A 23,524-nucleotide genomic window follows, 5' to 3' on the forward strand; every position below is an offset into this window, starting at 1 on the left:
TCTAGCTTGTGCTCAATTGCTACTTGTTCCCAGAGGACTTGATAACACAGCTAATTTTGACATACTGAGTGTTAGCCTTCTCCTAGAGAAAGACTACAAACTGGGGAATTATTCAGATTTTTTTTTTTTTTTTTTTTTGGTACCAGGAGTGCCTAACCACTGTTCCACATCCCCAGCTCTCTTTAGTAGTAGTAGCAGTAGTAGTAGTAGTAGTAGTAGTAGTAGTAGTAGTATATACTTGTAGATGGACTCAATACCTTTATTTTATTTATTTTTATGTGGTGCTGAGGATCAAACCCAGTGCCTCACACATGCAAGGCAAGTGCTGTACCCTTAAGCCACAACCTTAGCCATTTTACTATTTTTGATACAGGGTCTCATTAGGTTGCTCATAGTCTTACTAAGTTGCTGAGGCTGGCTTCAAATCAGCAATTCTGCCTGAGCCTCCCAAGCCACTGGTTTTACAGACATGCACCACCACACCCAGCATTAGTCCAATTTCAAACTGTAAACACTAGGGATTACCAGCCAAGCACACTGCAATCTAGACTGAACTGTAGGAGGAGGCAGAGCTCTACCCTAATCCTTGTTACAATATGGAGTACAAGGAGTGTAGATATCTCCAAAGGTGCTACTAGGAAGTCTCTGCTTGAGAGAAGGTGGCTTGGGGCAGAGGCAGTCAAGAGAAAGGCAGGGATTGCCCCACCAGAGGCTGAACCTTCAGGAGACATGCCAATGGTAGCTGGATAAAAGGAGAAATCATGCAGCCACATTGTTTCTGTTATTATCAACCCAGCTTCCATGCTGTGTTGAAGTGGCTGTGAATTATAGAAGGAAACCCAGGGAGCACTATAAAAAGGACTGAACCAGGTGAAGATCTATAACAGCCTCTACAGCTGCTGAGTTGGCTGCACATGTAGGTCTCAAAAAGAAAGACCCCAGAACTACTATTGATCCTTATACAACCATGGCTAGAGGTGCTTGCTTACCCCAAATACAGAGCCCATGTCCCTACCTCCTATAACTCCACTAGCTCTTCTACCCCATGACTGGCTGGAAGATCACTGATGAACCCAGGTAGAGAAAGCAGAGAGGGAAGGAAGGTCCAGAAGTGAGAAAACAGCAGAGACTGAGACTAAGCCTGAGTGTGTGCCGGTTATTCCTGATTGCTTGGACTTTCCAGGTTCCAGACCTCCCTGGTTTTGTATTTTGGGCACTGGGGGTTAAACCTGGGAGCACTTTATCATTTTGCTACATCCCCAGTCTTTTTTATTATCGAGATAGGTTCTAAGTTGCTGGGGTTTAGCTAAGGTACTGACGCTGGTCTTTAACTTCATAATCCTCTTGTCTCAGCCTCTTGATCCTAGGGGATTACAGGCATGTACCCCCATACCTGGCTCCTTCTTGCATTCTTACCCTGGAGTTTCAGGATGCATGCAGGAATCCTTACAATAGGTTAAATGTATTTAATTCAAGGAGATGTCTCCTGTTTTTATTTAAAGAGTCCTAAATAATATATTTAGCTAAGTCACTGATAAAAGCAAAAGTCTCCAAATTAAATTCAGTAATGACACCCATATACCTTGCCTAAAGGCAAGGGGGCAGTCTTTATGCAAATCTCAAACTGGTAAGTAGAGGGGGTAGGAAATATTTTTACTTAACTTCTAACACCAAATGTGTGGGTACACAATTCTCCAACTCTCTGGACACTAAGTAGTGTTCTAACAATTCAATTCTGGCACTAACTACACAGAGTTAGTGTCAGACCCTACAGATCAAGGGCTCAGTTCACAAGACTCCTCCCAGTATAGATGCCAAATCTAAGTCCTAGGCCATCTGTACTTCAAATTGACCAGTTTTAACTCATAGGTTCCCACAACCCACTCCTCGGGTTTGATAATTTGTTAGAATGACTCACAAAACTCACAGGAAGGCATTTTACTTGATATTATTAGTTTTATTAAGCAGATACAACTCAGGAATAGTCAAATATAAGAGACACACAGGGCAAGGCATGGGAGAAGCGGCACAGAACTGTCATGCTCTCTCCAGGTGCACTCCCTTCCCAGCACCTCAATGTATCTACCAACCTGAAAACTCTCCCAACTCCCTTGTTTAGGGATTTTATGGGGGCTTCATTATGTAGGCACAACTGATTGAATCATTAGCTACAAGTGATCAACTTAATCTCCAGCCCTTCTCCCCTTCCTATAGGTTGGGACTGAGGCTGAAATTTTCAGATTTTCACACATTGATCTTTCTGATAACCAGCCCCTATCCTTAAGCTATTTAGGGGCCCTCAATCACCAGTCATTCCATCAGCATACAAAAAGGACACTTATTACTCTGGAGATTCCAAGGGTCTTGGATGCCCTAGTATCAGGACTAAGACCAAATACAAGACACTTATCACACTGGAAATTACAAGGGGTTTAGAAGTACTGTGCCAGGAACTCAAGACTCATATATATGAAGTCTCTCTCTCTCTCTATATATATATATATATACACACACACAGATAACTAGATATGTATATAGATATATTTCTTATTGTATCACAATTTCACAGGGGGAGGGGAGTTGGTATGTTTAAATATAACATTTCACTTTCAGAGAACATAGAAACTTCTTAAGGGAACACCATTGTTGGAAATTAAGTGATGCACAAGTTCATTTTTAGATGGTTGTCCCCACTAGGCGTGTAACAGAGCCCCTTTGACATTAAAAAACCCCAAACTGATTTTTGTCCCTCCATTCCTGGTAAAAGCTGTTTTAACCTTAGTTTCCTCATGCTGAGAATGGAAACTGAGAAGCTATCCATCAGTCAGGCCAAGTACCAAGGAAACTGGAATTGTAATATATTTCTCTGTCTAGACAACCTAGTCTTAAGTCTGTGTGTGTGTGTGTGTGTGTGTACACGCTCACATGCATGTATTTCCTGTCTTTGGTCCCACTGTATCCCTTTTTCTCATAAAAGAGTTTTACATCCCTGAGCCCCCCCAAAGATAAAGAGTTGAGGCAGAAAAAGTCTCTATTTTCTTTAGGGCCACCTTTGAATAAACCTGTTTTCTTTCACCAACTTCTGTCTCCTAAGTTTTTGTTAAGCAGAAAGCAGCAGAACCTTTGATTATAGTAACAAGAGTTACTCATGGTCCTTGTCAAAAACCACCTGAGTATGTATTAGGTGCCAGATAACCTGGCAACAATCATCCCTGCACTATAAAGAATGACATATAATTCATCTATCTTCAGTAGTAGTGTAAGTGCTATGGAAGTTTACAATAACATTTGTGTAACAATTCGAGGAGTGGGGGACAATTCTAAGTTTCTGTTGAATGAAGGAACAAATAACTGAAAAATAAAATTTGCTAGTCAGAAATCTATAAATCTCTTGGCCAAAGGACTGGAAAAGATCCATTTATAGACAACCTATAATTTTCTGAGTTTAGGATGATGGGAAAGTGATAAACACTCAGCAGAAACCGTACTTGAAGTTTTGATCTTTTCCCAGGCTGGCAATATGCAGTCTGATACTCTCTCTCAATGCTGGACCCTGGCAGCAAGCTGCAGCTCCACTCCATCACAAGGGCCAACAACCAATACTCCACAGGGTACTATATTCAAGAACTCATATGATATATTCAAAAGTGGGCTTTGTATTAGATGATTTTGCCCAACTGTTGGCTAATGTAAGTGTTCTGGAGCACATTCAAGTTCAACTAGGCTGTACTATTAAGGGTCAGCAGATTAGGTATGTTCAATGCATTTTTGAATCACAATATTTTCAACTTAAAGGGCTTATTGGAGGCAATCTTATTGTAAGTCAAGGAACATCTATTTTCCCTTCAGTCCTCACATTCTTCGAATGTTATAATCTTCTGTCCTCCAGACCATACTTAGAAGTCTCTCCTACTTGAAGACTGGCCAGTTGAGAAGCCTCTTGCCCTGAACTTCCTTGCCTGCTATAACCCTCCTAGAAGCCCTACGGCCCTTGCTATTTAATAATGCTTTGGTGATTAGGTCAAAAATTTTGTATAAGCGTCTTATGTCCGAAATATGTCAAAGAAACCAGTTGTATTCTTACTTTTTGTTATATTCCTACATTTAAAAAAAATTTTAGTTATTGATGGACACAATACCTTTATTTTTTTTATTGTTTATGTGGTGCTGAGGATTGGACTCAGTGCCTCACACATGCTCTACCACTGAGCTACAGCCCCAACCCATATTCCTACATTTTGACTGCTTTTCTTGGCAGTGAATCCAAGCTCTTTCCTATTCCAGAAGCTCCGCCCACAGCTTGGAAAATGAATTTGGTTTTTGCTTTTCTCCTCCTAAATTCTAAGTATTGCACAAATCTTGTGAAGAAATGAAAATAAATAAAAGTCCCCAACATCTTACCAACAATTTAAACTTCTCCCTGATTTGATCACCAGCACTGAAAAAAAAATAAAGTTAAAAGTTAATAAATAGATAAATATATAATGAATAAATAAAATTCTCCCTGAGCCAAGGGAACTTTTTGGGATGATAGATATTTTCTATATCTTAGTTACAAAACCATATTCATGTGTCAAAACTCACCAAATTATACACAGTAATAGGGTGGCTTTTACTGTATAAAAATGCATCTCAATAAACTTGACCAAAGCCAAAACCCAACCAACATCTCTCTTTACCCTACCTTAGAGATATAATTTTTGTGGTATCAATACAATAGTATACACATCACCTTCTTAATACTGTATTCCCGCTTAATTTTTTAAAAGTACCTTTCCATGGGCTACAATTGTCCTGAAGCAGTGATTCTAAGAAGGGTCAGAGCCTCTGGTCACTAGATGGAAAATGTAGCCAAACCAGTGAGATCATAACATTTGCAAAGATCAGCATACTTAAAACACTTCTCAGTGTTTCCACAGTAGTTCATTATAAAATTCATTTACAAGTACCACCAATCACAAACTGATTTAATAGGGGAATCTGAAGTAGGTGACTGTATAGTAACTGATCTGGAACGGGCTCCCTCTAGAGGCCAGAACTGTAACCAGCCTTGGCTGGGTTTCTTTCCTTGCCTTATTTTATTCCATCCACTCCAGGGGATCACTTCGCTCAGGTACCTCCTCTATATTACATAAGCACAAGTTACTTTCTGTGCCTACATATTTGAGTGGGCACTGAAATTAAACAAAGATATAGTCAGGAATAGGAAAGGAACTCAAATAGAAAAATCAAATTCCCTCCTAATCAAGTTTAAAGACTTAATTTTACATTATTACTTTCATCCCTTCAAGTTCTTTCCCTGATTATTTTCTTGGTCTATTGCACAGTTACACAGGATCCTTCTAATCGTCACTACCAAGGCAATTAAAAACTTCCAAGGCTCAGATTCTCTCCCCAGTGATCTTTGCCACTGGCCCACCAAATGTCCCTCCCTAAATCCTGAAGGCAATCACTGGATACTTTCTCTGATTACTTCCTCTGGTGGGCTTTACAGTTCCCCCTATATTTCTAAGTACATTGGCCCAACTCACACATTCCTTGAAGCCCAAAATGTTCTGCAAACTCTCAACTCCAGTAATCCCAGGGCCAGAGTGATGAAAGAGGCCAAAACTGGACGCTATAAATTTCAAGGACAAATACTGCCATTTCCTACCCAGGGGCTAAAAGAGAGCGATCAAACACCGTTCTTAAGTGTGACTACTTAAAATAGAGTTGGGAAAACAATAATGTCTTCCAGAAGATCATAAGAGTATAGATAAAGGCATGGCCAGCAATCCAGCAGAAACCCTGATAACTCAAAGTGCGTCCGGAATGGAGAACATGAGAAATTCACGGGGAGTGCGACAAGGGATTCAGGCTATGAGAGGATGACCTTTTAGGAGAAGCAAGATCCTGAAAGGAGTGTGCTACTTGGGCAGGTGAAGAGCTGGCCATTTCAGATGAGGGGAGTGGCGAAAGAGGTGCAGAGGATGGCCCTGGCTGGGATGAGGCAGAGCAGGCCCGCTGGGGAGAAGAAGGGGAGAGGCCTGATGGACCCTGGGGCTCTACCGTGGAAGGCCCTGGATCTTGAGCAGGTTTCTTCCTGGTATGCAACTTTCGATGCTGAAGAAAACTTGCGCTCCATTTGAAGGCCTTCCCACACTCCTTACACTCATAAGGCTTCTCCCCAGTGTGGACTCGCTGATGTTGAACCAGGGTAACCTTCTGATTGAAGGCCTTTGAACACTCCTGGCACTTGTAAGGTCTCTCCCCAGTGTGGATTCTCTGATGCACTATGAAGCGAGAGCTGCAAGTAAAAGTTTTCCAACATTCATTGCATTTGTACAGTTTCTCCCCTGTGTGGAACCTCTGGTGCTGCAGGTACACTGACCTGCGGCGGAAGGCCTTGCCACACTCTGTACATTCATAAGGCTTCTCCCCAGTGTGGATTCTCTGGTGTTGGATCAGAACTGAATTAGAACTGAAACCTTTCCCACACTCTTTACATTCATAGGGCTTCTCCCCCGTGTGGACTCGCTCATGGATGATGCAGTCATAGCTACCTCTGAAGGCTTTCCCACACTCCTTACACTTAAAAGGCTTATCCCCAGTGTGGATTCTCTGATGCCGGATCAATTTTGAGTTGTAGCTGAATGTCTTCCCACAGTCCCCACATTCATAGGGCTTCTCTCCACCGTGGAGTTTCTGATGCTGAAGAAGGTGGGAATTTTGACTGAAGGCATGTCCACATTCCTCACATGCATATGGTTTCTCCCCAGTGTGGATTTTCATATGCCGTGACAGTTTTGAGTTGTATCTGAAGGCTTTCCCACATTCTTTGCATTTGAAGGACTTCTCATCAGTGTGAGTTTTCTGATGCTGGTGAGGGTCTGAGTCTGGGTTAAAGTATTTGCTGCACTTGTCACACTTTTGAAACACCTGTTTCCTAGGAGGGCCCTGCTTTGAAACAACACTCTTGCTTCCTTGCAGTTTCCTGGCTGTCTCCTTCCTTTTGACGATGGAAGACTTATGATCCTGAACTGTCAAATCTATGGGATCTCCTTTCTCTGAGTTTGTTTTCTTCCCTATGTCACATGGCTGTGGCTTCTCTAACCTGCTTTGGGGAACCTCCATCGGAAACCCCTCCTCTGTGGGTCCGTGGGACTCTGACTCTGTAGTCATGTTCAGCCTTGGAGTTGGCTCCTCCTCCTCAGACTTGGTCTTACCACCTACCATAACAAAAAGAAAACATAAGAATCCCTTATTATTTATGCTAGAAAAGGAAAGGGATTAAGCAGCATTAGCTTTCCCTGGGGACATGTATTCTTGGAGAGAGCGAGAGACAGACATCCAATGGTGCCCCAAATAGAAAGGAAAAGCCCTGGAGGTGGGGAAGATAGTAATGCCTTAAGGACAACAATAATGGGATGGATGGAAAAGCTATGAATGGAGACAAATGGATAAAGAAATACTAGAATGGGATGTAGAAGACACAGGAAGGGAAAGCAATAAAGAGAAGCAAGGTGCAGAAAGAGACCTCTAAACTGGAAAAGACAGGTGGGTACGCAGTTCCAGCACCACACAGTATCCAGAGAACTAGAGATGCTGTCTACAATAGCAGATCCCAAGGTCAGTCAAGGCATGAAATCTGTGCAAGTTCTTTGAGTGTATGTGTGGTTCTGGGGATCAAACCCAGGACCTAGCATATGCTAAGAATACACTCTATCACTGAGCTACATCTCCAACCCTCTACCTTTTTTATTCTTCTTCTTCTTTTGGTGGTGGTGGTGGTGGGGTACTAGGGATTGAACTCAGAGGCACTTAACCACTTAGCTCCATCCTCAGCCCTTTTTATTTTTTATTTTGAGACAGGGTCTTATAAGTTGCTTAGGGCCTCACTAAGTTGCTGAGACTGGCCTCAAACTTGTGATCCTCCTGCCTCAGCCTCTTGAGTTGTTGGGATTACAGGCATGTATCACTGTGCCCAATCCTCTATCATTTTTAATGAGATATTCTTTATCACAAGCCTGAATGGAGAGGAAAAGAAACAATGTGTAACACTACTGGTTATGAAGAATTCATTAGACAATCACTATTTAAAACCCATGTGTCCTCTGGGAGACAGACTTCTGAGAGGAAATAACAGGCTTGGCTAAGAACTTAGTACATGGGGCTGGGGTTGTGGCTCAGCAATAGAGCACTCATCCAACTCACCTCAGCAAGGCCCTGGGTTCCATCCTCAGCACTACATAAGAATAAATAAATAAAATAAAGATATTGTGTCCAATTTCAACTAAAAAATAAATATTAAAAAAAAAGAACTCAGCACAGACAGTAGATAGCAACCTGGCTGGGGTGAAGGCTCACCTTTCACTGCAGGCACTACAACATAGAAGCCATTTTTGCCTTTACAAGCACCAAAATCTAACACAGCTTAGTGTTTCTAGACCCCTGGTCATCAATTCATTGCTCAGATCCTAATCCAGTACAGATATGCTCATATACACACACTTGAAAGAGGGTCAAAAGTTTCACCAAACAACCTCCTTAATAAGAGTGATGCAAATGGATTCCACCCCCAGCACCATCATCAAAAAAAGAAAAAAGAAAAAAAAAAGATTGATGCCTTCACAACAGATTTTATACTATTTTGGTCTATTTTATTTACATATTTTTTGGGGAGGGGGTACTGGGGATTGAACTCAGGGGTGCTTAACCAGAGTCACATCCAAGCCCCCTTTTGTTTTTTCTTCTGAGATAGGGTCTCACTAAGTTGCTTAGGTGCTTAAGATCTTGCCAGAATTCTGAGGCTGTCCTCAAACTTGCACTCATCTAGCCTCAGTATCCTGTATTAGCCTATTCTTTTTTTTTTTTTTTTTTTTTGGTACCAGGGATTGAACTCAGGAGCACTTAACCACTGAGCCATATCTCCAGCCCCCCCCCTTTTTTTTGACAGAGGGTTTGTTAACTTGTTTAAGCCCTTGTTAATTGCTGAGGCTGGCCCTGAACTTGTGGTCCTCCTGCCTCAATCTCCCAAGTTGCTGGGATTACAGGTGGGCACTACCATGCCTGCCCTATTCTAATTTTTAAATGCTGCTTACACTCTTTGATGACCACACAATGGTTCCTATGTTCCCTGGACCTGTAGCACCTGGGAACTTGTGAGAAATGCAAATTCTCATGCCCTGCCCTAGTCTACTGAATCAGAATCTCTGGAGGTAATGTTAGCAATCCATGTTTTAACAAGCCCTCCAAGTAAGCCTAACACACACCAGAATTCGAAACCTACTGATATAGTTACTAAAAAAAAGCACACTGAAACTTTTAAGAGTTTAATATTGTATTGTCCAGTAGTGTGGCCATAGTCCCTTAAATGGCTATTTAAATTTAATTTAAGTGGAATAAAATTGAAAACTGTTCCTCAGTTATACTAGCCACACTTCAAGTGTTCATGGAGCTAACAGCTCTCATATTGGACAGTATAGATATATAATATTTCCATTGTTCTACTGGACAATGCTGGTGAAAGCTTTTGGTGGCTATGGAAAAGGGGAACACTGATAACCATGGGAAGGCTGCCAGGAAAGGTTCTCTCTCAAGATGACCCCAAGTCGACTCATGTGTTAAGACAGAAGTAGGGGAATGGAAAACAGCACTCAGGGTACAGAGGCTCAGAAAGGCACAAAGGATTAAGAGTATATGAACAAGGCAATTGAATTAGATAGATATCTACTAAATCTCTGGATGAGTCTTTATATCTATTCAATTCAACATATTTCAAAAAAGGAAACCCATTCATTCCATATATAAATATATTTTTTCATACACAAGAGTTCTTTCAAAGGCTAATTATTTATTATTAAATGAGAAAATCAGAAGACTCCATCTTCATGTACAGTTTCACATAAATATACACACAAAGAGTTCTTAAAAAACTCAGTTCTAGGGCTCGGAATGTAGCTCAGTGGTACAACACATGCCTAGCATATACAAGGCCCTGAGTTTAATCCCCAATACAGGAAAAAAATAAATAAAACAAACAAACAAACAAATGAAAACGAAGTTCTTAACTATATCATATTTATATTCCTAAACTGATGAACAGAAGAAGCCTATTTCACTAACAGAGTTTGAAATGTGGAGAATAAGAGACTGAACGAATTATGTTATGTGCACATTTAAATATAGCAAAATGAATCCCACTATTATGTATAATTATGATGCACTAATTAAAAAAAATAAAAATAAACCAGGCATGGTGGCACACATCTATAATTCCAGTGACTAAGAAGACTGAGGCAGGAGGATTCCAAGTTCAGGGCCAACCTCAGCAACTTAGTAAGACACTGTCTCAAAAGTAAAAGTAACTAGGTATAGTGGCACATATGTGTGATTCCAATGACTCAGGAGGCTGAGATAGGAGGATCACAAGTTCAGCACCTTGGCAAGGCCCTCAGAAACTTAGTGAGACTCTGACTCAAAATAAAAAATAAATAGGGATGGGGATGTAGCCCAGAGGTAAAATATCTCAGGATACAATTCCCAGTACTGGAAAACAAAATTAAAATTAAATAAATACTAGTTTTAAAATGTTTGCTGGGCTGGGGTTATAGCTCAGTTGGTAGAGTGCTTGCCTCACAAGCACAAGGCCCTGGGTTCAATCCCTAGCACCACAAAAAAAAAATTTTAAAAAAATAAAATGTTGCAATCCTTTCACTTTCTGAAGAAAAATAAGAGACAATGGAACATCTAGTCTTCTAGTTTGGAGCTGAAGCATGACTATTTTCATCCCACAACAGCCATGGTTCCGAAGAAATATCTTTTTCATCTCATGTTAAAATATTAAAAGAGGGGCTGGCGATGTGGCTCAAGCGGTAGCGCGCTCGCCTGGCATGCGTGCGGCCCAGGTTCGATCCTCAGCACCACATACAAACGAAGATGTTGTGTCCGCCGAGAACTAAGAATAAATAAATGTTAAAATTCTCTCTCTCTCTGTCCCCCTCTCTCTCACTCTCTCTTTAAAAAAAATAAAAATAAAAAAATAAAAAAATAAAATATTAAAAGAGAAGTAGCTGGATGCAGTGGCACATGTCTATATTCCCAGATACTCAGTAGATGGGGCAGGAAAATCCCAAGTTTGAGGCCAGTCTGGGCAACTTAGGGAGACCCTGTCTCAAAGTCAAAAAATAAAAAGGGTTAGGAATACAATTCACCGGGTTCAATCCCAACTACTGCAAAAACAAAAAGAGAAAGAGAAACAGAAAGACACACAAGAGTCAAAGCTGGAAAAGAAGATGGTCTGTTCTCCTGCTCACCTGTGCACCTGCCTCCACGGGCCTCTTCCCCAACAGGTCTCCATGAATCTGGGACCCATGGGGCTTCCCCTCGCTCCAGCTGGAATATCAGATCTGGTTTAGGGAATGGTAATGCTGCTAAAGGAGAAAGAAAAGGAACAGGAAGCTGAGAGAGTCACCACCAACCTCCCTCAGTCTACCCTCTGCTTTGCCAGGTGAACAAAGAGGCAGATGCCCAGGAGACCAAGTGAGGTTCCTGAGGAGAGAATCTGGGGATCTAAGGAAGGGCTCAAAGTTTATTCTAGCCTCTGAGAGAACAGGAAGCACCCACAGTCACTGGAAGTGTATACCTGGGGTCCTAGGAGACTCACACACAGTAGATGGGCCGGGGTCTCCTCCAGGGAACGGGAAGACTGGAGGAATGAAGGTGGGGCACCAGGAACCTTCTCAGTTCTCTCTGCTCCCAGAGCAAACCCCTCACAGTACAGTCCCCACCAGGAACCAGCCAACAGGGAAGTCCTGTTAAAAACCAAAGTGAATCCAGATCTTTCTCCATTCAGCTACTCCTGAAACTGGGAATTAGGGAGCTCAGCTCATGGGTCATTAATCCTGGTGATATTAAAGATCCCAGATCTGCTAAGGGAGAATCTAGGAGCCCCAAAGGCAGAAGCTAAGTTTCAGAGGAAGAGGACTTACCCAAAGAAGTTATGTTTGCATAATTTTCCAACATCACCTCCTGGTACAGAGCCTTCTGCGCAGGCTCCAGACTGGCCCATTGATTCTGGGTGAAGTACACAGCCACATCCTCAAAGGTCACTGCCTCCTAAAACAACAGGTTCCTGCTCAAGTCCTGTATAAGCGCAGAAGGAGGCAGGGAAGGGGTGAATCTACTGCAACCCATAGTTCTGAGCCCCGTGAAAGGTTTACAATGATGAGAAACACACAGCACTCTAAGCAGGGGCAGCCCTCAGGTAGAATTCCCACTTTTCATATACACATCTCTGTGGGCCCAATATTGTCAGCCTAAGCACACAGCCCAGCACCTGCTCTTCTCTCCCTGGTGATCACGTCAACCCATCTCTGCTTCTATAAGCCAAATATATTTTTCTGGCATTTTTCCTAAATTGACCACAGCAGGTATCTGTCTTTCACCCTGTGTTCATTCATCTTGAAGCACCCATCAGGGATCTTGACTCAGTTCCTCTTGTCTTCTTCCTCCACAGCTTCTACTAAGGACAGAGAAGTGAGTTCATGGGGACAGAGTTCCTTTCATTCAACTCTTTCTCCCTCTTTCTACCATCTTGCCTTACCAGAAAGCTGGTTTTCCCTTGAAGACAATATTCAGTGTCTCCTCATCTCCTAACACACTTGACCCCAGGGACAAGATGGCCATGTCCCAATCCTTGTTCATAGATCAGCCCCTGATCACCTAAGCTCTGTCCAACCTACCATCCTCTTCACCAGATCTATCTCCCTTTGCCTCTGCAAAGCCACCTACAACTTCTTAAGGAAGAAGGAAACCATCACAGGGTTTAGTGTTAGTTATTTTTTTACCTCAATCTGTTCAACATACAATAATTTATGAAGCAAGAATTATTATTCCCAAGGGAATCAGCAATATTAAGCACTTTGAGATAGATGAAAGGGAGTCCTCTTCATCTGAGTACTTATTACAAGGCTATATAAGAAAATAAAAATTTTAAAATGAACTGACCACTTACATATAAATTATCCACTACACCATTCCAGTTTATCATCATGAATGACCCTCTCTTCACTGGGCATAGTGGCACACGCCTGCAATCCCAACGACTCAGGCGTTGAGGTAGGAGGATCACAAGTTTGAGACCAGCTCGGCAACTTAGTGAGGCCCTAAGCAACTTAGTGAGACCCTGTCTCAAAATAAAGAATAATAAGGGCTGGGGATGTGGGTCAGTGGTAAAATACCCCTGAGTTAAATCCCTAGTACCAAAAAAAAAAAAAAATGAGAAGCTACCTTTTATTTATTTTTATTTATTTATTTATTTTTAAAGAGAGAAAGAGAGAGAGGACCTTTTTTGTAGATGGACACAACACAATGCTTTTTTTTATTTTTTAAAGAGAGAGAGAGAGAGATAGAGAGAGAATTTTTTAATATTTATTTTTTAGTTCTTGGCGGACACAACATCTTTGTTTGTATGTGGTGCTGAGGATCGAACCCGGGCCGCATGCATGCTACCGCTTGAGCCACATCCCCAGCCCCGCAACCTTTTATTTGTATAGTAGTCTCTTCCAAGTAAAAGAAATACAACTGGAGAAGTACTAGATTTGTAGTCCTTGTTGTGAAAATTAGTCCTGACAAAAAACATCAATGATGCTGAATCTCAGGGGAAATTTCAACAAAGAGTAGGATATTGGCATGACTTAAATACCTCCCATAAACTCTTTGTTGCAAGGGAAAAATCATAACTATATGTGAAGAAATCTACAGTCTCTTGAACATAAAAATGTAAATATAACTAGTATGAATAAGAAACTGAACTTTTAGTTTTAATTGACTTTAATTTTAAATAGGCAGAGGAAGCTAGGGGCAACCTTATTGTTCAGGGCAGAATAGACACTTCACCCACCCTAAATGTTAATAATATGTCTAATCTTCTTCAGTCAAAAGCTGGAAGCAGCCAAGTACAGTGACACTCATCTATGATCCCAGAGGCTAGGGAGACTGAGGCAGGAGAATTGCAAATTCAAGACCAGCCTCAGCAACTTAGTGAGACCCTGTCTCAAAATAAGAAATAAAAAGATCTAAGGATGTAGCTCAGTGATAAAGCCCCCTGGGTTAAATCTCCAGTACAAAAAAAAGAAGGAGAGAAAGAGAAAACATAGACCTTACCTTCTTTCCCCACATTATGCTCTACCCCTGCACACCTCTGTAATCATCCATGCGCTCTTTGGTATCTTGTTTTCTGAAACACTAAGCTTCTCAACACCCTGCTGCACGAAGTGCACCTGTGATCATACTGCTTCTGTTCTCTGCCAGCACTTACCCCCTCCTTTATGTAGTGGAGCTCTGATTCCCGTGTGTGAGAAACAGGTTACAGAGGCAGCACAGCGTAGTAGCAAACAGCAGACTTGAGAGCCTTGTCTCAACACAGGGACAATTTTGCCCTCCTCCCCCAGGAGAAAGGTGACAATGCCTGGATATATTTTTAGTCATCATAGCTGCAGCGTGATGGTGGTGGTGGTACTACTGGCACCTAGTGGACAGTGGCCAAGGATGCTGCTGAATTATGCATAGGGAATCCCCCCAAACAAATAATTATCTGTAGATAAAATGTAAATAGAGCCAAGGTTGAAAAATCCCTGCTAGACATCTGAGGCTCAAATCCCATCCCTGATACTGGATAGAATACTAAACTTCTCTGCCTCAGCTCCATCATTTTAAAACTAGAATACCAATACTATTTTATAGGGCTTTTGTAGGATAGAATGAGTTAATATAGATAAGCACTAAAAATTCACCTGGCACACAATGTCATATAAATCTCAATACTTACTACAACCATATATGAAACTGAGGAAAGCTTCTAGAAGATTCCAGAATCTTCTAGAAAAATACTCCTCAGAGACTTTAGCAGAGACTAACAGGTATATTGATATACATATACTCCCTTTCTTCTTTAGTAATAGAACCCTAATTTTACCTGAGGTTGCACCCAACCCAGGCAACTAAGTGAGATCAATGAAACCCAAATGTAAATACTATCAGAGACTTCTTGGAAGGTCCTAAAAGGATTCAAACTCAGCTGAAAGGTTCACCTCTTTTGTTATCTCTACATCTAGCTAGAATACCCACATAATTGCCTGAGACCAAGCAGCAACTCTGGACCATAAGGTGGCCTACAGCATGAGAACCAGTGCTAGGATAGTAACGCAGAATGAAAGAGCCTGTGTGCATAACTGTGTAGTTGCCCTGGACTGACTCTCCCAAACTTGTTTTCCATAGAAGAGAAGGTTTTATTTTGTTTAAGCCATTGTTGCTCTGAGTTTTCTTAGTGGAAACTAATCCTGAGAAAACAGGCAAGCAAAGTGCCAAGAAAGAACAGACTGCCCCTACAAATGTTTTCCTGACTTGCAAGAACTAATTTTGGTTGAAGGGCTCAAACAGATTTGGATGGACCAAGGTTCACAAAAGTAGCCACCATTGCTTGCTTTTAAGTCTCTGGGTATGGAGTTTTCTTATTACACGATCTATCCATTCATTACATGATATACATAGCTTTCTCAGCATATGACACAGGGCAATGGAAAAAAAATCAGTAAACTCATCCTCTACCATCAAGATTGGGGGAGGGGACAACTGCTCCCTATGCTACCTGAATCTGTGCCAACAAGGGCTATAGGCTCTCACAAAGGTTAAGCTGACATCTTTGCACTGAGCTGCTTCAGCTACAAATTCAGCATTCCCCTAGAGCACAGTACCCACAAGAACCAAACCTTCCAAATTAGACATTTGGTATCATTATATCCTAAGCAGGCAGCATGCAGGGTAAACTCTCCTTGAGAAAGTACATGTCCTTTGGGTATTGTGATGAAGACTAGCATTCCTCACATTTTAACCAGCCCCTAAGTTGTCCATGGTTTCTAATTCAGGAGAACTGGCCTGAAATCCAGCCTTTCCCAACAAGCTTCCTGGTGATATCAAAACTCTCATCCATGGACCACACTTTTGAGTTTTCACACAAGTAGATTTCACTTTCTAGGAGAATTTCTTGGCTGGGCTTTCTTCTTTCCCAGCCAACATATTCTTTAATCAACTCCCTAGCATACTCTTTTGCCACACTCTGATGGAGGCAATGCTAAGCACAGGACTGATCAAATGAGGCTGCTGGGCCTTTCCTGACCTTTCCTGCCTCTGAGTATGCTACAAGAAAGCTCAGCTCACCTGGGACCACACTGTCTGGAGCATGGTGGATAACGTCTGGCTTCATGCACTGCCCTCTAGTCTTGGAAAACCTGCAGAGCTAGGAAAAAAAAAAAAAAACATTGAGAATGAGCTGTCTTATTTCCCACACTTGCTCTATCTCCTATAACGGAACCAGATATCCTTAGGACACTGTTCTCCACCATCCTCTCCACCGATTCCTGAGGTGCTGCAAATGCCCCCCTTTATACATTCTCTAATATATGTGTCTGGCGATGCTGGAAATTCCTAAAATGAATGTCTGTGCAGCAAGGGTTAAGAACTGCAGCAGGTAACAACGAATCCCACCATTATGCATAATTATGTTGCTCCAATAAAAAAAAAAAATATGGAGAAACAAAAAAGAACTGCACTGGTTACGTGGCTTTTAAGAAAACCCGTGGCCCCACCATGAATGCATTGCTGAGTATTTTGTAAGAAACACCTGTAGGAATCACGGCAAAGACTCGAAACGAGCCTTTGGAGAGAAGGGATCCCTGAATCAACAACGGTTTGCAGCGCAAAATTCAAGTGGCGAACTAACCTCAGGTGAAATGGGTAAGACGCTCACTGTCCCACTGGAGATGGTGACCACAGACCCAACCGCGATCAGAACGCTCCACCCGGGAGGCGGGGGACGACAGATGTGGGTCGCGGGCGCCCACCCAGCGTACCTCGAGCCAGAGGACAAGCTCTCGGGGCAGGAAGGTCAGTCGTGCCTCGACAACAGGGGCTGGACAGGGTTCGGGCGGCCTCGTGGGCCTCTCGCGGGGCGTCTGCGAGACCCAAACACGCAACCTTCAGGACCGGCACCAGGTTGCGCAACCAGAGCCGCTCACCGCAAGCTCCCGCAGAGCGCCGAATCCGCCAAGACGTAAACGCGACCCCCGGCGGCCCTGGCGCCGCTCTAGGAAGATGGAGGCAGTCCTCTCTCCATGGTTCGCCCAAGCGAGGCTCCAGGCCCTGTGCTCAAGACCGTTTCTCATCAGTCATGTGTCCGACTTTCCATCAATCATGCCTTAGCATCCCCAAACAGATGATAAATTCCTCCATGTATAAAAATAAACGCCTCTGGCTCTAGAGCTTGCTAGCAGTAACTTACCTAATGAATTGACAGCCCCTGTCTCCCACTTCATGGCTGATTGACCTGTGTGACCTAATATCGTGGAGTTTGGGGTCTGACTGCGGTGAAACCCTACCTCCACTGTTTATGAACATAATGGACTTGCTCAAGCTACTTCTCAACTTGGAATGGTAATAGTTTCAAATTTATAAATTCAGCAGATTAACTGAGTTCACTCATCCAACACACTTAAGACTCTGTAAATAACTAAATCAAAACAAGTGCTATTTTGTTTTTGACATCATTATTACTCCTGAGTATCAGTGTCACTGTCCTGTAAAACATTCCCATTACTTTTCCAGCCTAGATATAACTTTGATCATGGAGCTGGTGCCTATTGGGCAGGCACTGTGAAGTTAGTTCTGAGCTAGAGATCTGTCTACCAGCCCACCGTTTATTTCTACTTACCTAACCCACAGGGGCCTAAACGTCCTAACTAAGATCATCATCTTTTCTCAACTTCTGCAGGGAGTGTCATGCATCCTACCAGCCAAGTTAGTGGTCTGGGAATTATCATTGGCTCCTTGCTCTACTCTTCTCTCACCTAGATTACTGAGACAGCCTCCTTCCTCCCTTTTCATGGTCTCCAGTCTAGCCCCCTCCAACCTTTCCTTCCCATATTGCAAATAGGGTGATTTTAGATGCACGAACACTTCTGCCTTTTTTTTTTTTTTTCTTTTAGAGAGAGTGAGGGGGGGGGAGTGAGAGAGAGTGAGAGAGAGAATTTTCAATACCTACTTTTTTTTTAGTTCTGGGCGGACACAACATCTTTGTTGGTATGTGGTGCTGAGGATCGAACCCGGGCCGCACGCATGCCAGGCCAGCGCGCTACCGCTTGAGCCACATCCCCAGCCCACTTCTGCCTTTTAAAATCCTTCTGAAGTACATTCGTTTTCAAGTATTGTTACTAAGCCTTTTGGATTCAAGAAAATCATCATTCAAGTCTTTTCTGATGTCAGTGCATTGCTGATGTTGCACCTTTATACTTTCTCTCTGTGGTCTGAGAGCTCCTTTAGGGGAACTTCTGTTGTAGGCACTCCACCTGCTTCATGTGAAAAGTAAATGAGATATGTGTCTAAAATGTCTGAGGCAGAGTTCCTGACTCTGCATTTTCTTTTTTTGGTGGTTTTTCTTTTTTTTTTTTTTTAATTTTAATTTTTTTAGTCATACATGACAGCAGAATGTATTTTGACATATAATACATACATGGAATGTACATACATCAATCATATTGTCTATTCTATTCTGCTGTCCTTCCTATCCCCCCTACTCCTCCCCTCCTCTCCCATCCTCTCTCTCTATCCAATCGAATGTGACACTTTTTTTTCTTTTTCTCATTACAACATCATAAATGTATTCTGTATAACAATGAGGTTCTCCTACCATCTTCCGTGCAACTCCCCTTCTCCCTCTTTTTCCCTCCCTCCTCTCTTCCCTATTTAGTGGTAGTCTTCTTCTCATGCTCTTCCTCCCTATCCCATTTTGAATCACCCCCCCTTATATCAGAGAAGACATTAGGCATTTGTTTTTTAGGGATTGGCTAACTTCACTTAGCATAATCTGCTCTAATGCCATCCATTTGCCTGCAAATGCCATGATCTTGTTATTTTTTAGTGCTGAGTACTATTCCATTATGTATAAATGCCACATTTTTTAATCCATTCATCTATTGAAGGGCATCTAGGTTGGTTCCACATTCTAGCTATTGTGAATTGTGCTGCTATAAACATTGATGTGGCTGTGTCCTTGTAGTATGCTCTTTTTTGACTCTGCATTTTCTAATAATGCCTAAGCCAGAGTGAAAGTAAGGAAGGGTGGTGTTAGATTTTCTTCAAAGATTGACTAAATAATTATTAATAAAATGAAAGTAAGTATGACAATATGAATAATTGGAAAAAAATAATAGAATTCAAGGAAAACATTAAAAGAGGGAGATATTCACACTGAGAAACAGTTTAATCTACAAAAAGTTCTAGTGATAACTAACTCAATGTATCTAACATCACTTTTTTTTTTCTTTTTTGTACCAGAAATTGAACTCAAGGGCACTCAACCACCACTGAGCCACATCCCTAGCCCTATTTTGTATTTTATTTAGACACAGGGTCTCACAGAGTTGCTTAGCCTCACTATTGCTAAGGCAGGCTTTCAACTCTCGATCCTCCTGCCTCAGTCTCCCGAGCTACTGGGATTACAGGCATGTGCCACCACGCTTGGCAACATCACATTTTAATATATGTAAAGCAAAAAACTATTTGAAATATAAGAAACTGATAAATCTATATTTGTACAGAGATTTTTAACACAATTCTTTAAAATTAAATAGGCAAAAATATAATATAAAGAATTTCAATAATAAGGATAACTATTTGAATAACTATTAACAGAAATTACTATAAACAGCAAGAAGATAATATACATTTTGTTGTTGTTGTTTGGTGGTACTGGGGATTGAACCAAGGATTTTATATATGCTGGGCAAGCACTTTACCATTGAGCTACATCCCCAACCCATTACACACATTCTCTTTAAAATTAAATATGCCATGTAGGCAACTAAGAAAATTTCAAATTTCAAGAAACAAATGTTGCTGGGCATGGTGGCACATGCCTATAATCCCAAGGGCTTGGAAGAGTGAGGCAGGAAGATGACAGCTTCAAAGCTAGCCTCAGCAATTTAACGAGTTCACTAAACAAGTTATCAAGACCTTGTGTCAAAATAAAAAAAGAGTTGAAGATGTGTCTCAGTGGTTAAGTGCCTCTGGTTTCAATCCCTGGTATCAAAAAAAAAAAAAAAAAGAAAGAAAGAAAGAAAAGCAAATGTTGAGTTGGAAGTGTGGCTGACAGGTAGAGCACTTGCTTAGCACATGTGAGACCCTCTTTTCAATCGCTAGTACCACACATTGACACAAAAATGTTGTTTTATTGTTTGTTTTTGGCACTGGGTGTTGAATCCAGGAAAGCTTCACAATTGAGCTACATCTCTAATTCTTTTAAATTTTTACTTCAAGGTAGGGTTTTGCTAAATTGCTGAGGCTGGGGCTGGGGATGTGGCTCAAGCGGTAGCGTGCTCGCCTGACATGCGTGCGGCCCAGGTTCGATCCTCAGCACCACATACGAAACAAAGATGTTGTGTCCGTCGATAACTAAAAAATTAATATTAATTAAAAAAATACATTGCTGAGGCTGTCTTCAAACTTGCAATCCTCCTACCTCAGCCTCCTGAGTCACTGGGATTACAAGAATGCATTACATACCCAGTACAAAAAGTATTAAGCAGAAAATATCATGACAGTTACACTCTGATTTGTGTATTTAGAATAAAACTTAAAGCAGGGTGCTGTGGTACAATCCGTTACTTGGGAGGCTGAGGGTGGAGGATTACAAGTTTGAAGTTGGCCTAGGAAACTTAGTGAAACTGTCTCAAAATAAAAATTAAAAGGGGGCTGGAGGTGTGTAGCTCACTGGTAAAACATCGCTAGGTTCACTCCCAGTACGAAAAACACACACACTGTGTTGTTAGCCTCTACCAACTGCACTGATTGATTGGTAAATGTCCCCCAAATAAATGCAATTTTGTGTAGGAGGTAGGTACAAGGATATTTACTTAAGTACTGTGTATGTATACACACACACACACACACACAGTATATATAATACATATTATATATGCACAGTATATATTTTATATATATATGTGTGTGTGTGTGTGTGTGTGTGTGTATATATATATATACATATATATAGAGATAGATAGATACATAATCTTTTTTTTGGGGGGGGGGTGTTCTGGGGATTGAGTCCAGGGCATTGTGCATGTGAGGCAAGCACTCTAGCGACTGAGCTATATTCCCAGCCCGGTAAGTACTGTTTAAAGAGAAAAAGCAATTAGCAGCATTCCCCCTGCCCCCACCCCAGTACTGGGGATTGAAGCCAGAGTCATCTTACTACTGAGCCATTTTTATTTTTTAAATTTTCAGACAGGTCATTCACTAAATTGCCCAGGCTATCCTCAAACTTTCAATCATCCTGCCTTATCTTCCCAAACAGCTGAGATTATAGTATAATATAGGTATCATAAAATTTGCTTTAAAAATGAACATTCATATTATGGATTACTATGAAGAAGGTAAAAAGAAATAGGTGGACGAATAGGGGATTTGATCATTAATTTTGGTGTGTCAACTAAGGGATGCTTAGATCATTGGTAAAACATTTTTGGGTGTCTGCGAGTTTTTTTCTGAGATTTGCATCTGAATCAGCAGACTTTATAAAGATCACCCTTCTCAATGTAGGTAGGTTTTATTAAATCTGTTGAGGGCCTGAATTTTCTTGAGTGAAATAACTATCTTCTCCTATGCTCAGCCTCAGCAACTCCTGGTTCTTGAACCTTCAGAAGTGGGCTGGGACTTAACACCAATGGCTCTGAGTTCTCAGGCCTTTGGATTTAAACTAAATTGCACCAACTTCTTAGTTTTCTAGTTTGTGGATTACAGATCATGAACTTCTTGGCCTCTGTATCCCAAGTCAATACCTTTACATTTTTCATACCTCATCACATTGGTAGTCTCTCTGGAGAAGGTTTAATAGATGCCAACCAGATATGATTGCTATAATGCATTTTTTTTAAAGAAACAAGTTACAGAATATATGCAGCATAAACATAGCTTAAAACGAGGAATCATGTGACTAATTTTTGTACACATATATCACATGCCTTTAATTCCCAGTGGCTTGGAAGGCTGAAGAGGATTTTGAATTCAAAGCCAGCCTCAGTAATTTAAGTGAGGCCCTAAGCAACTCATTGAGACCCTGTCTCAGAATAAAATATGTAGAGGGTCTGGGGTTGTAGCTCAGATGGTAGAGCATTTGCCTTGTGTGTGTGACATATCAGGTTCAATCCTCGACACTACATAAATACAAATAAAGGTATTATGTCTGTCTACTACTAAAAAAATATTTTAAAAAAATATATAAAGGGACTGGGGATGTGGCTTAGTGGTTAAGCTCCCTTGGATTCAATCTCCAGTACCATAATTAATTAAATTCAGCTACTTGGTAGATTTAAGTGTAGCCTTTAATTTAGATACTAAAAAGTATTTCACCCAACAAATGAGAGGAAAAATACCATGAATTAGAGGACATGCCAACTATCTGAATATCTGAGGCAACTGAAGCAGAGGCTCCCTGAAAATCCAACTATCCAAATTTTGTCCATAAAGCTCCTTTAGAGCAACACAATTCAACCTGTTATTGAGTATCCTTTATGTGAAGACCTGATATTAAGGATACACACTATACTTAATTTTCACAAGCATTTCATGATACTTACCACAATAAGGAAAGTATTGGGTCCCCTGATTTTTGGATGAGTTTCATAGATAGTATAGTCCCCACTCAGTAATACTAAGATTTAAATCTGAATAGTACTTTTTTTTTTGGGGGGGGGGGCAATACTGGGGATTGAACCCAGGGGTGTTCTACCAACTTTTATCACTAGTCCTTGTAAAGTTTGAGATAGGGGTTCACTAAATCATTCAGGCAGGCCTGGATCTTGGGTTCTTATTTCCCGAATAGCTGGGATTACAGGGTTGCACCATCCCACTCAGCTTCAGTATTTTCTTCAAGCCACCTTCCCTTCATCATGGTAACAGAACATGTGTGCAGTGAACTTTAAGTACCTTTTTCCCCAACCTACCTCCCATTTCCAATTCAATCTAGATTATCCTGTTTATGCTAATCTTCCTAAAGAGATATCATTGGCCACCAAATCTATTATTTGGTCCAACTCTTATTTAGTCCTTTGGATTTGTATTTCCAATTGTTCCCTAAAACATTCTCATCCTAACAACCTCATAGGCTGGACCCAAAATGCTGCAAAGAAGCGCTCTCCCACTTCCTCCACATGTAATTACTAACTTCTGTCCTGCAAATGTATATTCTCATCCCCTTAGACCTAGAGATTACCTAAAGATACTTAGCAAAACAAATTTCAACTTCCCTGTTTCTTTCACTTACTCTCCTGCTTTGACAAACTCAACCAAAAAAATGCCATCCCAAAAAAAGTCAACCTGCTAGTTTCTGATCTCTAAATTTTCATCTCAATTGTTAATTCATGAACCCCAACTATTCTAACCAGCACTACCTTATCTCTAATAAGCCTCTCAATAGGCTATACAACCATTA

General features: G+C 41.3%; 1 protein-coding gene across 2 annotated transcripts; it reads right to left on the reverse strand.

Moving 5' to 3' along the window:
• Window positions 1-1,845: 1,845 nt before the first annotated feature.
• ZNF619 (zinc finger protein 619) lies at window positions 1,846-23,137 on the reverse strand. Of its 2 annotated transcripts, XM_081285646.1 has the most exons (6): window positions 22,674-23,137; window positions 16,890-17,183; window positions 16,198-16,276; window positions 11,970-12,096; window positions 11,295-11,411; window positions 1,846-7,208 (listed from the first exon to the last, which is right to left on the reverse strand). In XM_081285646.1, exons 3-6 carry the CDS (start codon window positions 16,219-16,221, stop codon window positions 5,830-5,832), a joined length of 1,647 nt encoding a protein of 548 aa, XP_081141772.1. In that variant the 5' UTR covers window positions 16,222-16,276; window positions 16,890-17,183; window positions 22,674-23,137; the 3' UTR covers window positions 1,846-5,829. The 2 variants fall into 2 exon arrangements, with proteins under 2 accessions (XP_081141772.1, XP_081141773.1); XM_081285647.1 differs by lacking the exons at window positions 16,890-17,183; window positions 22,674-23,137 and adding an exon at window positions 16,760-16,784.
• Between the last annotated feature and the right edge of the window lie 387 nt (window positions 23,138-23,524).

This window comes from Spermophilus citellus (assembly GCF_964194105.1).
Source record: "Spermophilus citellus genome assembly, chromosome: 3".
Taxonomy (NCBI): domain Eukaryota; kingdom Metazoa; phylum Chordata; class Mammalia; order Rodentia; family Sciuridae; genus Spermophilus; species Spermophilus citellus.

Excerpts from the sequence above, each read along its gene's own strand:
- ZNF619 (XM_081285646.1), bottom strand. The coding sequence starts at position 16,221 with ATGCTCCAGACAGTGTGGTCCCAG. Across the intron at positions 12,097-16,197 it reads TCCAGACAGTGTGGTCCCAG|GAGGCAGTGACCTTTGAGGA; the intron begins GTGAGCTGAGCT and ends CTGTTGTTTTAG. Across the intron at positions 11,412-11,969 it reads TGCAAACATAACTTCTTTGG|CAGCATTACCATTCCCTAAA; the intron begins GTAAGTCCTCTT and ends TTTCTCCTTTAG.